Source organism: Onychostruthus taczanowskii, unplaced genomic scaffold (assembly GCF_017590055.1).
Source record: "Onychostruthus taczanowskii isolate IOZ18803 unplaced genomic scaffold, ASM1759005v1 scaffold14, whole genome shotgun sequence".
NCBI classification, from domain to species: domain Eukaryota; kingdom Metazoa; phylum Chordata; class Aves; order Passeriformes; family Passeridae; genus Onychostruthus; species Onychostruthus taczanowskii.
The window spans coordinates 14,756,704-14,774,538 of NW_024498573.1; the positions used below are offsets into that span (position 1 = coordinate 14,756,704).

At 39.2% G+C, this 17,835-nt stretch overlaps 1 protein-coding gene across 1 annotated transcript in view; it reads left to right on the forward strand.

Annotated features, from left to right (window-relative positions):
- Window positions 1–17,835, forward strand: part of DOCK2 (dedicator of cytokinesis 2) — a 157,534-nt gene that overhangs the window by 2,888 nt on the left and 136,811 nt on the right. Inside the window, exons 2-13 of the mRNA XM_041397569.1 lie at window positions 4,717–4,800; window positions 7,533–7,573; window positions 9,182–9,237; window positions 9,382–9,478; window positions 10,522–10,670; window positions 12,327–12,462; window positions 13,791–13,945; window positions 14,543–14,624; window positions 15,130–15,265; window positions 15,786–15,861; window positions 16,827–16,903; window positions 17,231–17,356. Coding sequence (XP_041253503.1) covers window positions 4,717–4,800; window positions 7,533–7,573; window positions 9,182–9,237; window positions 9,382–9,478; window positions 10,522–10,670; window positions 12,327–12,462; window positions 13,791–13,945; window positions 14,543–14,624; window positions 15,130–15,265; window positions 15,786–15,861; window positions 16,827–16,903; window positions 17,231–17,356 — 1,215 coding nt within the window. The remainder of the gene's footprint in view (window positions 1–4,716; window positions 4,801–7,532; window positions 7,574–9,181; window positions 9,238–9,381; window positions 9,479–10,521; window positions 10,671–12,326; window positions 12,463–13,790; window positions 13,946–14,542; window positions 14,625–15,129; window positions 15,266–15,785; window positions 15,862–16,826; window positions 16,904–17,230; window positions 17,357–17,835) is intronic.

The window sequence follows — 17,835 nt, forward strand, 5'->3', positions numbered from 1 at the left end:
ATTACAGCTAAATACCCTGTTCTTCATGAAGAGTTCTAAGAAAAATGGCTGTGCTACAATTTTATCTGAGAAGGTAAAGAGTCAGAGACAATATCTTTATATGAGTAGTTTGGTATGTTAGAGCCCACTGGTTCTTGTAATCCATCCTGGTTTTATCATGTTTAAGAAGGAAAATAAATAGCTCAGGTCAGATAAAATCTCCATCTGGCCCCATGGGTGAGCAGGGAAGGAAATCTGTATTCAGTTGTTTTCTCTCATTAGCTGAGAACTGCAGAGTTACCCTTTGAGCATGATTTGCAATAAATTAATCAGCTTCTAACCTGCACCAGAGGTTTAGCACAAGTTTCTGCTCTGTCTTAGAGCTGTGGCCATGTTGTGGACACTCAGGGCACTTCCTCAGTGAGATTTTAGGGGACATCCTTAACTTGGAATACTGGAACACATTTTTTCCAGAAGTCAAGAAATCCTGTTAGGACTGTATAATATTTTCACATTTTATCTGTCTCCTTGCTGAATAATTTCACTCTGTTCTCATGGGAAGAAAATGGTAACTGAACACTAAGAACTGATCTTTTATGGGTACTTGTCTACTCATAAAAGTGGAGCTACTTACTTAAAAAATAAAACAGAATGCTTGCTGAGCCTATTAATTAGTAATTGTTTGAATATACAGGACACATCATGAGTAAGTGCATCAGAATCATGCCAAATTGTCCTTCTGTGGTGGTAAAGTGAAATTAGGAGCTGGTTCTGCAATACCTTAGATTTTTTTTTTTTTTTTCAAATTCTGTATAAGGGTAGAAAAATAGCCAAAGAAAACAACTTGTAACATGGCTTGTGACAGAAAGGTGAGTCTCAAAATGAAACAGTGTAATGCTTGTATTTTTTGTGAAGCACAGGACAGGCAGCATGTGAAGGAAGACAGACAGCAAAGACACTTAAAATTATTGGGCTAATAAATGGCTTCAGTGTTGCAGGTTGTGGGATTTTCCTCACTTACCATTCCCATTTCGCAGTAGTTTACAGGTTAATCATGTAAATGGCAAAAATATGGGGCTTTAACTCTGAGTCTATGTAGTGTCTTGAGAAAGGGGTTCTGTCACCTGGGATATTGTGACTCTTCTGAAGCGTTTTGTGTGTGAAAACTCCCTAACAAGGTCCACAGTATGAGGGGGTTTTGGGTTTTTTTTGGTTTTTTGTTTTTTTTTTTTTTCTGCTGGCCATTTTCTAATTTGAGGAGGACGTCATTAGGGCAGGTTAGCTGTTTTCTGTCTCCACAGCCATCTGTACAGGAGTGCACTCACATCTTTATCTGGTGAGGAGAACGTGTGTCAGGCCCAGCAGCTCTGGCTGCAGTAGATGAGAAGGAGCTCAGTGGAAGCAGAGGGATTTCCCTCCATGTTCCTCTCAGATGGACACTGGGAGATGTCTTTGCTCAAGCTCTGGGTGCGAGGCTGACACAAAACCCCCAGAAGTGCTGAGGGTGTTTGCTGCACGTTGTGTTCAGCTGGGCAGGAAGGGATCCTCTGGGCACTGCTCACGGACATGATGGGAGCTGCTCCCAGCCCTGAGGGACAATTCAAAGCCACCTGGGCTGGAGCAGGGCTCACTTTGGAAGGCTGGCTCTGTCAGCACTCTGAGCTGGCCTTTCCCTGCTCTCTGAGGAATGTGGATGTTGTGGTGTGCTGGCCTTCAGCTCTGCTTCCCAGGGAGCTGAGAGTACCAGGGGTTTGTGCTGGGCTGCTTGTTTGGTTGTTTGTTTGATTGTTTGCTGAGTTGTGTGTGTGCCATCAAATCACCACAGAGGTTATGGCGAGCTCTGAAGAGATGGTTTTCCTCCTTTGCTCATTCAGGGGAAAATCTTCCAACTGTGTTGTCAGTGGGCTGTAAAGTCCCTGTTTAGGAACACTGCCATAAATTTGGGGTTTCTGGGCATTCTCTGTGCCATCCTGGGGGAATCCTGCAGCACCTGTGTGCAGATCCACTGCTGCTGGGGACACCTCAGCCTGGGGCAGCTGCCACCCAAATCTCTCCCTCTAATCCTATTGCCATGGCTTCAGCAGCTCCAGAGGTCACTAATTGCTGTTAGGACTGGGAGTCAATGCTGGGGCCCTCAAGCAGGTCACTTCTGTGCTGGAGGATGCTAACTCCTTTTGTATTTAATGGCTGGGATGCAGGATGCAGGGCAGAGGAGTAGTGGGAGAGGTCTTCAGAGTGATTCGAAAGGGCTTTTATTTCTACTCACTGAAGAGTTTATTTTTAAATAAGCCTGTTGTGGGTATCCCACCAAAAACCCCTCATGGGGTTTTCATATAGTGTTTTTGAAGAGAATAATGAGTTAAATGTGTTTGTGCACACAACAACCCTGAGGATCTTGTAAGAAGGGGGAGGAAAGGGAACCCTGCTTTTGGCTGGTGAGCTCTGAGGTGACACTCACAAATACATTGCCCACTTTGTAAGGAAAATGACATCACTTGCACCTGACAGAAAACATTAAAACTGGATATAATAGTCAAATTTTTATTAATACTTAATAACTAAAAGAAAAGCAGGTGTGATGATCGAGCTGTCTGGTGCTGTGGAAAAGGCCTGTGGATGTAGTTGCTGGTGTTGGGTCATGTGTTACATTTTTTTGCAAGCTGGTTTGGGATGTGGTTTGGTAGATAGATCTATAGCCCAAAACTTTGTACAGGGATTTTTTAAACTCATCCTACCCAACAATCCAAATTCTACACTAAGATATCTCTTGTTAAGTTTCCACTTACTCATTTAGAAATATCTAAGCTGATACAGCCACTTCCTTTGCCAGTTTGTTACTGCACCTTTCAATACACTCAGGGCTATTAATGAAGTTTTAAGACAGCAAAACTGAAATGCAGTGTAAATATATGACTCAGTCATTTGCATCTATATTTTGAGACAGCTACAACTAAGTAGAGCAGTGCATATTTTGAAACCTAAAGTATTTACTTGTCAGCGGTAATCTTGATCTCCATGGACTTTTCAGGAAGATAGGATAAGAGCATGGGAATGCCCCCACATCCCCCACCTCCCAAACACTCCAGGGAAATGTGTCCTCAGGTGTCATAACAACTTTGCAGGGTTGTTTGCCACCCTCCACTTCTTCAAAAGAGACCAGTCAGAACAGAATTACATGTGTGCTATACCATGTAAACTCAATTTTTGTTGGGCTAAGGCAGTTCTGAGGAAGTGTTTTCAACTTTCTTTCGAATAAATGGCTGAATCTGAGCAGCAGAGTCTCATTTCAAACATATATTTCTTCTATTCCTCCCCATATGTTGAATGATTCAAGCCTTGCTCTCCCCACTCAGGAGAAGGAGCTGCTGAGAACCTCTTTATGTCAAAAAAGCCAAGAATTTATTCTTGGTTCAGTAAGCCTCCTCAGTCTGAAATTCCTTCTAATTTCTGTTCCAGAAATATAACAAATAAAATGATGGCAAAAGAAGTAAGACACATAATTTATGGAATAATTGTAAAGGGAAGAAGATGAATCTATTTAGCTCTACACTCCTACTTGAGGCATTTTCCTGGAAGGCAATTTATTTTGAGGCTTTAATAATTTAAGTAAAATAAGTAAAATGTTTAAATAAAATGTATCATTATATATGTTGGACTAGCAAAGATGAATATTCTGCTTTAGAAACGTGGAGGGGGCGCAAAAGGAATGCAGGAAGATGCTGAAGGTAAACTCTGCTTTACAGATCAGCCTTCCCTCACCCCAAACCCCTCAGGTTTGTTGCTGGGTGTGGCTGGCTGGGGGCACTGCCAGCAGCCAAGGCAGAGCTCTGCTGCCCAACACCTTTCCTGCACGCCTGGGCTCACCTCCAGCAGCTGCTCCCACCTGCACAGCTAAATTGGGGTTTCAGGTGTTTGTATTTTAGTCAGTTTCCCTCTGTGACTGCAGCTTCAATCATCTCTCCTGCTCTAATTCTGTTGTAGAAAGTTTTAACCAAGCCTGTGAAGGAAAAAAACTTACAGAGGCACGGTTACCATAGGAGCCCACATCCTGGAACACAGCTGGTGAAGACCTCCTTTTCTTGAGTTCTCTCTGAAATGCTGCTGTTTCTCAACCACATGTAGATAAGTTTCTGATTAGAACATTTTCAAAATCTACTGCTCCTGTGTTCTTTTCAGAGTCATACCAAGAATGCAGAAAATTATGAACCTTGGTTTTGCTTCCATATGAAACATAGTTTTATATTAAATTAAAGCATCTAAACCCAGGAAAGAATTCAGTAAATTCAGTTTTCACAGGCATCTCTGTGACCTTTCATACCAGTGTAGCAATAAATTTCTATAAACTGTGTACTTAAGTCCTTGGGCCAGTAGATAAACCATTCCCCAGCACTGTGACTGTGTACTTATCAAAGACCTGCATCTAAACAGGGCTCCTAAATCCTGTGCAGAGCAGGGCTGATCAATAGCTGGTGTCCCATGCTTGCTGAGTTTTCTGGGGGGTTCTTTTGTTTGGTTTTTGCTTTCAGCACTGGCCCTTTTCACCACCTTTCCATTCTCATGAGGAAAGAAATAATTTAATGCTGACACACAGAGCTTCTTGATAGAATTATAGTTCTGTTTGTGTAGCCTGGTGTATTGATCCCAGTATCCAAACCTTAATAACCACGTGTGGATTTTAGTTTCACTGTGCTGTGTGGCTGTATTGAAAAATGTTGTTTTCATCCTTTAATTTTCCAGCTATATACAATTTCAAAGGCACAGGGGTACCACAGCTATCTCTACAGATTGGTGATGTGGTCCATATCCTGGAGTCCTGTGAAGGTAAGTCACATTTTCCATTTCTTTGTGAATAACATAATCCTTTCACCTCACAGCAGTTCCCTGTGTTACATCAGTAGCTTTCTAGTGCCCTTATTTTTTGTGGTGTGGTGTATTTTGAGGAAGAACCTAATCTTTTCCAAAGAGCCAAAATTAGACATATCACAGTACATGTGGTTTTTTGGGATGCATTTACCAAATGAGGAAGTCATCAAGGTGAATGTAGAGTTTGTGAAGTTTGTGCCAGCTTGTGATATACCTCAGGGAAGTTACATTAGACTTGATTTAAGATTTAAAGGAGTACACTTTTAGCCTCCAAACTAAATATTTGTTGCTAGGAGATATTGAGCTGCCTCATCATCCTGTTGTATAATTAGGAAACCCAGTTAAAGAAATCTGAGTGTCAGCATGATAGAAAAAGTTCTGAAAGCCATCTAAAATATTGAACACGTTAAGCAGCAGAATTCCAAGTCAAGTTGTGCATGATGGACAGTCAATATCTTCCCAACCCCACTGATTCTCTCTAAGTCTGACAGAGCTGCTGAGGTTTCCATTAGTATAAAGCAAGGAGAGTGGAGTTATTGTTACTAACTCAGCAGTTGGGTATCTGCAAATGTCACTGCTAAAGTGATTTATTTTCTATTTGACCACATCAAGAATTTTTTTAAAAATTACTTATTGCTTAAAGCTTTGAAAAATACATTGTAAAATTATCTTCAGCTTACTTCTATTGATAGAATGTGTGTCTTACTAACTGCAGTTATGCTAAAGAGAGGCCAGTGGCCTCATGGCACAGCGGCAGAGCCAGCCCAGTGCTGAGACATCTCAGGTGTGTTGTGGGCTCAAGCTGCAAAGACTTTGGGGCTGTTTGAGCCCAGCCCCTTCCACCACACAGGGCTCTAGGTTGTTTTGTCCGGAAACAACAAAGGATTTGAGGGAGGAGCACCTGAAAAACCATGTTTGCAAAGTACTGGAGCACAAAAACATAATTGTTTCCCTTCTGTTTGTAAGATTAATTCAATATCTTTAAGCATCAGTGAAAACATTGGTGTCACTCAGAAGTCAACAGAGTCACAATGATTTGTGTCCTCTCCTACAAAAAGTAATTCTTCAAGCCTCCATTCTAAACATTTTGGCCAAGAGCAAAACACACACACAAGCCAGGAACCTCATCCCCGTGTTGTCTGTTAGTTGCAGAAAGAGCATTTCAGGCTTTGTGTTCCTGGGGTCCATTTGTTGTCAGCCCAGCCGAGTGAGTGGAGTGCTGATCTTATGGGGTTATTTCTTATCTAAAAGTCTTTTCTGAATCCCCTGCCCTTGATATGCTCTGTTGTGCCATGCTTTATGAAATATGTTTATCAATGAAGAAGTGGAATCCTTCTCATTGTGGGACTGAAGTTCATTTTTTATCAGATATATTTAAAATATGCTGCCAGCTGCAGCTGGCGAGTAACCAGCGGTGACAGGATCCTTCCTGTGCTCCTTTTATGTCCTGTTGTAGTTGGTTTTGCATGCACAAAATTTATGCACAGAACACATAGATGCTGTCACAGCAAATGGGATGAAACCAATTTTTGAACATTGGGTTGTAAATTGAGTCTATGTGCAAATAATTTAGTTTTAGCAGTAAGGTGGAATTTTATTGTTGATGAAACACTGAGGGAAAATAATCCCACTGCAGAACAACCTAAAAAAATCTGTCCTGAGTCTTTCTTTGAGGTCAGCAATCATCCTGTGACTTTTAGCATTGCCTTTCTGACTGTGCTGTTGGCATTTGGGATTTATTTTTATTATTTTATGCTTTGCCTGCATGGCTGCAATACCTGTGAGAGAAAGGGTGATAGCAAAGAGATCATATTTGCTCATGAAAGTACAATTACAAAATGTCTGCTTTTGGTCACAAATTCTTTCCATGGCATGAAAAATGTAACATTCAACAGAGTTAAACATTGTTCTGTGCAGGTGATTTTTCACGATGGGATGTATGCACAGTGGGTGTGGCCCCTGACCTTATTTAGCAAGATTGAACTCTGCTTTTTGTGGTTTTTGTAGTTTATTGAGACTTAACTGCGGAATAGATGGAACAAAGCCTGAATGAATTTTTAACTTGCCACTGCTGCAGTTCTGCACTCCTGCCTTTCAGAAGGGTTTTCTGGTTACCAGTGCAACAGGAGCCCGATAATGGTCCTGAGTTTTCTTGACATTCCAATTTGAATTTACACCAAGAAGCTGCTTATTGTGGTTGTGTCCAAAAGCCATAGTTTCTCATGGCACAAAAATGACTTGACCTGCTCACATTGAAGGAAATTGTAACAATCATGTGCTGCACTGGATTAATACTGGGCCTAGAACACAGTAAGAGCTTCATGGGCTACCCAGGACCATGGGGGTCATGGCTAATGTAGATACTTAAGGGTGTGTGCATATTACTTTGCAAAACAAATATCTTATTCTACCTTTTTAATGTGAGCATGGGGTGTTACATTCTGTGTACAGTTATCTGTACTTACTGTGCAAGGCTTGAAAGCAGACAATACAATCATGTTTGATAATATGCAAATCATGCTTAATATAATCCCTGCTACTCACTTGAAGCTCTGTATGTTTGAAGTAACTATTAATTTTTACAAATACCATGCTCAGTATTTTTAAAGTGAAATAAACCCCATTACTTTATTGTGTGCTTTGTAATGCACGGGTTTTTTGTCATACCAAGTGACTTTTCTTCCTTTTAGGTTGGTACAGGGGTTACCTAGTGAGGTACAAAGGAGCAGAGGTAAGATCACGTTGTCTGTTCTTATGAGACTGTTCTGAAGGGGCAGCTCATGAAGGGAGTTGGTGACATTTCTGCCTAGATAGTCCTGATCTCTCTGGTCTGATCTCTCAAGTCAGCTCTTTGTACTCTTTCCTTTCAAGATTAGTAAAATGATCAGCATTCATCCTGGGCAGTGTTGGTAAACAGAAGTGAGGGCTGGGAAAAGCAGATTAATGAAGAAGAAATGACTGTGCCTTCAGGTTAACAACTGTCGAAGACACCATTTCAATTGAATTTTGACTCAATTGCTGCTAGATGTGCTTGTTTCTGTACTTTTCCCAAGGATTCTTTAGGTTACAAACAGTATAAACAACTTGTATGAGGCTTAAGTTCTTAAATATCTCTTATGTACAAAAATCATATTAGTTTCTTTTAAAGTCAGTGTTCTTAGACTTGAAAATGGAAAACCACAGAGGAAAAGTTTTTACCCTGGGAATGATGAGCTAGGTAGCAAGAAAATTACTTCTAGTTTCAACTGCACTTTTGTAGAAGACAAGGATTTTTGTTTGTAACTTCTCGGTATAAGATTTTCTAGGGAGCAGCAATGCAAATTAATTAAAACGCTACACCTGTGTTTTAATTACTTTGACATTTCTTGTGACTGTTATTACCATTCATTCTACATAAAATTTCTATTTTCATAGATTAAAATTTAGCCTAAAAATAAAAGGGAAAATATTTACTGGAACTAACCACTTCCTTTTAACTAATTCTTGATTAATTCCTAATATTGCTAAAGGGCTTCAAGATCATCGTGCATAACATGCTTTAAGAAGTATTATTAATTTCATGTACTAGGATATCACTAAAATTACAATTACAGGACCTTCTTCTTTTACTTTCCTTCTTCATGGACTTTTTTGAACTTCAATCTTAATGAAAAAACAAAGTGGAAGTGATAAGACACAATTGTGTTTTGATTAAGATCCAGTGCTTAAAAGAAAATGGTTATAAAAGCTGCAATCTGATTCAGAGAAAGGCTTTGCAAAGTAGCACATATGGTATTGAATTATTGTGCCACTTGAAGTACCATATGTGGGTTATTGAATAGAGAATCCAGGAAGGATCTAGTGAATTACCAAGGTGAGATTTGCTTTTCAGGGGAGGATTGTCATGGACAGAGTGATTGTCAAACATTCCTTCAGGATGACTTGAGACATTTCAGCTTTTGTAGAGCAAGGACAGTCACATTAGAACTTTTTGTCTGGTGCCCATTTGTCTTCTACAGAGATCAGTTAAAATAGATATGAGATGATGCACAGACACAATCTTTCTTTACTGAATTTATATAGTATTTTATTAAATTGTATTTAATTGAACTGTTTTCTGGGGTGGAAAATGGTGTTACTTAGGAAGAAAGATGCCTATGCACTCTACTTCTGAAGAGAAATGAAAAACTTCAATTATTTGTCTGTCAAATAGAAATCATCCATCTGAACAGAAAGCTAAATAACCAGGAGTTAGTGTGGGTATTAGAGTTTGTCATTACAGTTTATGTTCAGTCAGAGTTGTTACCTAAATGTTTTTAGAGAATAAGTGTGGATTTATAATTTTCTTCTCCTTTATCAGGGAATATTTCCTAAATCCTTCATCCACATCAAGGAAGCTGCTGCTGAAAAGAAAAGGTTTGGAATTTATCTGTTTTATTACATTATTGAGCTTGTCTGCTAAAGAATGACTTTTAAGGCATTTATGTACCTCACCCACAGTGAGTAAGATATACACCCATGAAACCAGACACTCTTTTGATCTTTCCTTCTCTTTCCTAGACATACAGAAAATGTCATACCTGCTGAGATTCCCTTAGTCCAAGAAGTTACCACTACTCTCTGGGAATGGGGGAGCATCTGGAAGCAGCTCTATGTGGTAGGATATTTTCCATGCTGTTTGTTACCTCTTAGTCCTATTTATGCACACTGGGGCCTTGTTCAAATTAGTGTCTCTTCCTACATTCAGAGCAGGTTCTGGATTTAAGAAATTGCTTTCTCACCACTGAGATTTTCTTCAGTGGCTTTAAGAGCCTAGTGACTTTAAATCCAGTCCAGCCATGAGCCTTGGACTGGATCATGTTGAAGGTCTCTCCCAGCCTGGATGTTCCGTAAAGGGAAAGCTGACATTGCTGGGGAGTGGTGTAACTTCATGCATATTTGTATCCTGTGCATGATAAATTCATCATTTTGATTTGTAGAATTGAAAAGTTTCCAGGTAGGAGAATAAAAGATAACTGGGATGCATTTGAAAAAGATTCATGGTGCTCTTGGACTGCTAGAACAGGAGTTGTTCAAGAGTTACTGGGAGCAAGTAGCCATTAACAATTGGCAATTTCAAGAATTATGCTGACTGCTCCAGCACCCCAGCCTCTGGATTTTTCTTTATCTCTGTTGAGGCAAAGGGATCTTGAATGTGCTGTAGTTTTCTGAAACATGTCACTTTAGTCTTCTTGATTAAGCCAGCAATGAAAACCCTGCTTTATTTTCAGTGAACAGCACTAGAACTGCTTCAGTCACTTCTGTGTATTCTCTCATTTATCTTTTAAATGCATTAATACCACACTCAAGTGTTGTTGCTCCCATCAGTACCTCATACAGAAGTTAATAGTTTTTGTAATGTTTTCTCTTGATGAGAACTTGTTCAAGAATATTAAAACAACACAATTAATACAATAAACAACACAATAAACCACAAATAACATAATTCCCTATCCTGATACAAAATTTCATGTCATTTCTTTATGATCATGTAGGATATTCTGTCCTTAAGAATTTGTGGGATGAGACATCATTATTTTGCCTACTTCTTGTTCCTGCTGTCATTTAGCACTAAATATGACATGTAGCCTTCAGTTGTCAAGCCCAGTATTTCACTTCAACTCAAAGCCTGAACCTCACTGATGTTTTTTTCTCTCTCAGACAAACAAGAAAGCCAGGTTCCAGCAGGTGCAGTCCATGATGTGTGACTTGATGGAGTGGCGGTCACAGCTTCTGTCTGGGACTTTGCCAAAAGATGAGCTCAAAGAACTCAAGCAGAAAGTCACATCAAAAATTGACTATGGTAACAGGTAAGTGGCCTACACTGCTTCTGGAAAGCATGATTTAGTTTAAAGCACAGCACCAAAGAGATGCTGATAAAGTTTTCATGTTTACAGGCTGGAATTCAAAAGTATGGTTCATATAGAATCTTCCTTTTCAGGCTTCTCCCTGTAACTCCTGTGCTGATAGTGGATACCACGATGGGGCTTTTCATAGCAAAATGCTTTTTCAAAATATTGGTTTGTTTCTTCATTATAAATACATGAACCTGTGAATTGTGAAGATTTGAGGTTGGATAACCAGCCTCTATGTACTTATACCACCAGCATACTTGGGACCAAAACTTGTCCATCTGTCACAAACATGGCCTGTATGCAGTAAGTGACCCCAAGAAGTGGTGCTGGCAAACTGCACTAAGTGTGCAAACAAACACATCCACACCCACACCCAATTCACTAGGGAATTTCCAGGCAGAACTCTGGTTCTGGTAATAGAAGCGAAACTACCAGGGACAGAACAGTTACTTGACAAAGTATCTTGTCTGCTCCTTGCTAATAAAAAGTCACTGCAACACAAGATACTTTTTGGCCAAAATTGTGGGGTTGTGTGAGGTTGATGGTGTTCCACCATCTGATGAGGTGTGGGGAGAGAGAGCTTGGTAAGAAAATCTTCACAATATTGTTTTTACAGGCATTAGAATCTGCTTATAAACTGTGTTTTGCTATTTTAAGTGACTATGGCTGTTGTGGCCTGAAGGCCTCTGTGCAGCTGAAAATTTACAATTACCTGTGGTTACACATAAAAATGACCACAAGTATTACAAAATTCTTAACTTGTTCACTGTGACTTGGATGCAAATTGGTAATAAATTGTATTCATACAGAGCACACTATGGAATACACATATCCTGCTGCACTGTGTGGAGCTGAATGCTCACTCAAAACCAGAATTCACTTTGAAGTTCTCCAATCAACAAAGCCCAGCTGTGATTAAGACAACATTAAAATTCGTTTGCTTTCAGATTTCTGTTTTGTCAGTCTTACATTCCTTCTGTATTATGAGACAGTATTTGGAAGAGCAGGGGTGAAGGGGGTGTTTAAAATTATTTGGATTGCAAGCTGGAAAGTGTTTGTAAGCTCCTGAAAGTGTGGGGTTGAGTTGTGTGATGTGAAGAAAACTTGCCAAACTGTGGAGAAGGAATAAAGGGGAAATGACAATGAGGGCTGAGGGAGGCGTTGTGGGAGAGGGAAAAAGAGTGGCAGGAAAAAAGGCACAATTAGTGTGAGAGCAGGGCAGAAGAGAACAGAGTTAAGTATTGGGCCAGAAAGGGTGAGGGAGCCACATAAAAGCAGAAGTTAACAGGAAGACCCTGAACATCTTGATTACAAATGTTGAGTGTTAAAAGCTAGAAGCAATGAAGTCTGCTAGAAGTCATTGAACAGGGTGGATCTATTTTATGTGAGAGGCATTTCAATGTTTTGGTGAGAATACTAAAATTTCCTAAATATTGGAGAGCAACTGAAAAAATAATGGGATATGCTTAAATTTTTCTTCACTAAATATTGTTGCATGTATTTAAATTTTATAACTTTAAATCTTTAAGTGTCTCCTTGTTTGTTATATTTCTAAGCTTTCTTTATTTGGAAGGAAATAACCCTACCATTATGTCTTTTGTGTTTTCACAGAATACTTGAGCTAGACCTGACAGTTAGAGATGAGGATGGAAATATCTTGGATCCAGATAAAACCAGTGTTATCAGCCTGTTTCATGCACATGAAGAAGCAACTAATAAAATCACAGAGAGAATTAAGGAGGAAATGGTAGGAATGGCTGGCTAAACTTGATGATTCTTTTGCTAAAATCCAAACAAAAACTCATCTAAGAGTTGAAGGATGGAACCGTAAAATTTGGTGGAATCTTTTTCCTCTGACTTGAGAGTAGATCCACAGTCTTGTGTTATAAATATGGCTAAGCCTCAAATTGAATAACATTTGTGCACTGGCTTTGGGCTGTGGGCTGGGCTCAAAGCTCGTGTCTAAAGCTGGTTCTAAATCCGTTCTTGAGCTTCTGTATCAAAATATGTCTCCACTCCATCCCTGGACTACTCAATAGTCAGAACTGCACAGGGAATAGTCACACACTTGGAGCTCAGGCTGCAAAGCAGCACTGACCACAACTTGTTTTCACAAACTCTTGTGACTACACTGGTTGCTGCTTGCTAGTTAGTCTGATGGAGCTGAAGAATTTAAGCTCACTAAAGAGGAGCTAGGGTGAATTCAGCATAATCTTCTGGACACCAGAAGTTCATGTGCCAAAGCAAAGCTGACAAGTGCATAAATTTAATCTTTTTAAATGCAAAGCAGGTGACTACACTTCCTTGACCTTTTGTAATATTAAACCTCTGCAAGGATTTGTAAGCCTCTTTGGTTCTTTTCTCCTTTATGAGAAAGTGAACTGTAAAAAAGCAAGTAAACCACTAAAGAGAAAATAGTTGGTTTGTCATGACACTTCAATAACACCCATGACAAATCACTGGAAAGCACCTTGTAATTTACTGACAACATAAGGAAAACCAAACTTGGGAGTCTGTGATAGACTGTGGTGACTTATTTTTAAAATAGAGACAAACAATGGGTTTAGAAGTGTTAAGAAGCTTCTTCTTGATGGTTAAGGGGGGAGGTAGGTAGAATTCAGGAACCTATTTTTGCAGCAGTGAACCTGCTCAGCTGTGTCCTGACCTCAGCATGTTATTTGTCTCCTCTTCAAAGAGACTGACTTCATTTTGCTATTGCTGTAGCACACTCTAACCCCTCTGTGATGTGGATCATAGGCCTTCTGCATTCAAAAATAAATTCCTTCAGGCTTGTAGGCTTGTCTCTGTGCTGACATCTTGATACTTGCTCTTTTCTTTAAGAGTGGGGCGAATATTTCCCCCTTTACATCATTGCCTACTGGCTGAAGAACTGGCCTAAAACATGGGAGTCATAGAATAGCTCAAGGTGGAAGAGAATTATGGTAATTACTGAGTCCAACTCCCTGCTCTCCGTTTCCATTTTAACTATTATGTATACCTAATGTAAAACTGCTTGTAGTATAGCAGCATTTTAATTCCTGGGTTTTATTAACTCATTTTCCTCCTCCTGATTAGTCAAAGGATCAGCCAGATTATGCATCGTACTCCCGACTCTCTTCATCCCCCACCCACAGCCTGTATGTGTTTGTGAGGAATTTTGTCTGCCGAATGGGAGAGGATGCAGAGCTCTTTATGTCTCTATATGACCCCCAGAAGTCAACAATTATAAGGTAAAGCTTCCTCCTCTGACTGCAGAAGAGTAGCAAATGGAACTGGCCAAAATGAACTAAAATAATTGCCAATGTGCTGTAATAATGCAAAGAATATGTAAACAAAAGGAATGAAACCAAAAGCAAAGAGTGGACACATCTTGTTGCTGTCTGCTGCTAAAGAATTCTAAGTTTCCAAATATTCTCATATGTAATTCCTGGACGGAACATTTCAGAAGTTTGGAAAAGCCTGAGCCCTTTTCAAGTTTTAGAGATTGTTCTAGATGGGTAATATCGTGGTGTTTGGAGTAAAGTGCATAAGGGGGAGGAGTGGAAAAAAAAATTAAATTTATAAATTTCTGGGTAGATTAAGATTTCTGTTGAGTGTTCCCACCAAACAGACTGATGATGGTAAAGTTGCCTCAAAAAAAAGGCGCCCATTTATTCAAGTTCCTCTTTTAAAACTTACTGTTGATACCTCTATAGTGTTTTTCTTGTCTTTTTAGTCTGGTCTTAGATTTGAATTATCACCACAGACTGTCTGTTAAGTGACTTCTGTACTGTGTAAAGGGAGAATTTTTTAATCCCTTGACAGTGAGATATTTATCTTCCAAACAGTGAGAACTACTTGGTGAGATGGGGGAGTCGAGGCTTTCCAAAGGAAATTGATATGCTCAACAATCTTAAAGTGGTGTTCACAGTAAGTGTTTTCCAGTTTGCTTCCCTTTGTATTTGCAAATGAAATTCTCTTCTCTGTGGTCGCTGCCAGATCTCATAAAGAGTGATCAAGGTGAAGAAGGAAGCAGAGGTAATCCCAGAAACAGAGCAAGGTGACAAGTCTCTAAGTTCTTTAGGGCAGTGACAATGCTTCAGTGACCTTTCTTCAGATCACTTCTCTGTTTCATGAATTTCTTGATGACTTGATTTATTTAGTTTTATCTGCTGTCTCTCTTGATTGTTATTATTATCTTACCTTATATTTTTCTCAAACTTTAAACTGTCACTTTTTTCATCCTTTTGATGTGCTTCTATTTTTTAATTTGTTGAGGTTTTGGGAGTTTTTTTGGTTTGAGGGTCTTTTGTTTACTTTTTTTTCTTCCCCAGTGATTGCTAAGATTCAGTTTATTGCTGCAGGTCCTGTTTAAATTTCACAACTTGCTTTTCACCCAGGTAACACCATGGTTCTTTTCTTGTTTGTATCTTAGGATCTTGGAAATAAAGACCTTAGCAGAGACAAAATTTATTTAGTTTGCCAGATAGTGCGAGTGGGCAGGATGGACCTGAGGGACAGTAACTCCAAGAAATACACACAAGGGCTGCGGCGGCCCTTCGGCGTGGCAGGTACTGGTGCCTCCTGTGCTATGGCTGAACCAGGATATCAGTGATTTTTGCAGCCCTGGACTATTAAAATCTCTGCCAAGACGTGTCAGAATACCCATCAACTCTATCTATTTTTTCTGTACTTTCTGAAGTATGTAAACACTGCACCTACATTGATGTTTTAGTTCAAATCCGAAATCCACTTTTGAATTTCATTTCCTAATTATTCATAGAGTGCCAAGCTGTGCGAGTGAAAGCACAGAACCAATTTAATAACAGATGCCCTTGCAGATGAAATAAAGTCAGTGGTTATGTCCCAAAAGCTCTGATACTTGTATTCCCAAGTTAGTCTGAATTCTCCCTCTCTCTCCACAGCAGCATGTGTTTAGTGAGGGCTTTGCACAAAATCCTCTGCCCCACAAACCCAGCCCTGCTGCTGAAAAATCCACATTTACCTTGAGGCACAAGAATGCTCATAGATAAGAGAAGCTATTCTGGAATGCTCTTATATGTTCTGATGATTTTTCTTTTATTCTTCTAGTCATGGATATTACAGATATCATAAAAGGAAAATCTGAAAGCGATGAAGTGAAGCAGCATTTCATTCCCTTTCATCCGTAAGAGTGTCATAATATATTTTTTATATGTGAAAGAAAATATTTATCTATCCTATTTATCTATCTCTGTTCCTGTAACAATCTGTGAAATGGCTAAAGAATAAGAAAGTTTTTCTTTAACAATTTTATGTTGTAATAATGCTAATTATTTAGGTATGACTTTAAATGGCATTTAGGGCTTGCAGATGTACCACAGCACATTAAATTAATGAATAATTCCACAAATGTGCTCCTTCAGACAGCTGGTACCATGTCTGATTTCACAAACCCGAGTCAAATAGTTACAAGTGAGATTTGCAAGCAAGGATAACTACTATTTTATGAGCTTGGTTCTGTTTAGAATTTGAGAAAAATCTGAGTAAAAAATCTGAGTAAAAACTGTGTTTCCTTTAAAAAGTAATAGAATTATCATATACTATGTTCAGAAGAAATGCCAGAGCAGCTGCCTAAAAATGTGATGCTCACAGATCAAATGCAGAGATACCAGTGGAAATACTGGAAATAACTCAGTGTGTCCTACATAGCACTGCTGCTATGTACTATGGAGGGTAAATTTAATTCTGAAAGACCCAGGTATGACATGCTGGTTTATTTTTTCACTTGTTTCTAATTTGACCCAGCATGTTTGCTCTGTGAGAATTTGTTTCTAGTTTCAAAAGTAGCTGATAAAAATTCCAAGTTCATTTATCTGGCTGTTTGTCAGGGAAAGTGGACTGAGCTGGAGTGCACTCACATTGTCACTGTCACAGAACACCGTTCTTGGTGGCTGACTGAATCTTTCTCACTTCAGTGTACACACAACTGAATGTGAGTGGGCTGCAACTTGAGTGAGAGATAATAAAAATACAGACTATATCACAATCAGGCAACACTGCAAAGACTGAGACCGTTAGTCACTTGTATTCTAAATGGTGTCTGATATATTTATATCATTTCCTGAGCAGACATTGCTGTTTCTCTTTCAGGGTAGTGGCAGAGAATGACTTTTTACACAGTCTCCTGAGCAAAATCACTGCATCAAAAGGAGACAGTGGTGGACAAGGTAAAGCACATTTTTATTATTTTCTTTTAAGTAACACGGTATTTTTGTGAAACTTCATTTTATGTTGGAGCTGGAGTACCAGCATGGAGGTGAGTCAGCTTTGAAGCTGGAATTGAGGAACCATGAGTTTGTTAAAGAATCTTAGGGATTATTTAAATTAGTAGTGACAATTTGCATTATAGAGATTTTACTTTCATCTGCAGGAAATGGGAAAGCAAATTCTTGTCCCTGTTTTGGTGAGCAGAGGAGGCAATCATCTGAAGACAGATTTTCCTTTTTTCCCTACCAAAAATGTATTCTTTTTTTCTTTTTTTTTGCACTTCATAGGCCTGTGGGTAACAGTGAAAATGCTGGTTGGAGACGTGATTCAGACTAGAAAGGATTACCCACACCTTGTAGACAGAACCACGGTTGTTGCTAGAAAGCTGGGATTCCCTGAAATAATCATGCCAGGTAGGAGGTGCTTTTTTCTCTGATGGGAAGGGGTTTCTTCTCATTCCCTATGTTAATAAGGATCAGCTGCTGCCTTACTGATTTCTGTAATGGCTAACTCAGAGGATCTTTGGAATTCACTCATGGGAAGTTTTGTTCCCATATTATTTCACTAATAAATAGTGGATTCCTTGGAAAGTAGTTTCTAATACTTAAACAGGAAAAATAAAATCCAGACAGTGAGGGATAAACCTATCTCCTTGTACATAACTTGTAGGTTATGGTGGATGTCACTTGAATTTTAAATGAACCTTGTTTTTATTGAAAGTTATTGCTGTCCTTTAACAATAACCAACAAATCAATGTGAAATATCTTGATTTCATTTGTATGTATGACAAGATGTTTTCCAGTTGAAATCACTCACTGTCTGCCGGGCTCCTTTTTAAAAAACAAACAACAAAAACCTCCCTCGTCTCAACTTGAGTAAAATCTTGTTCCT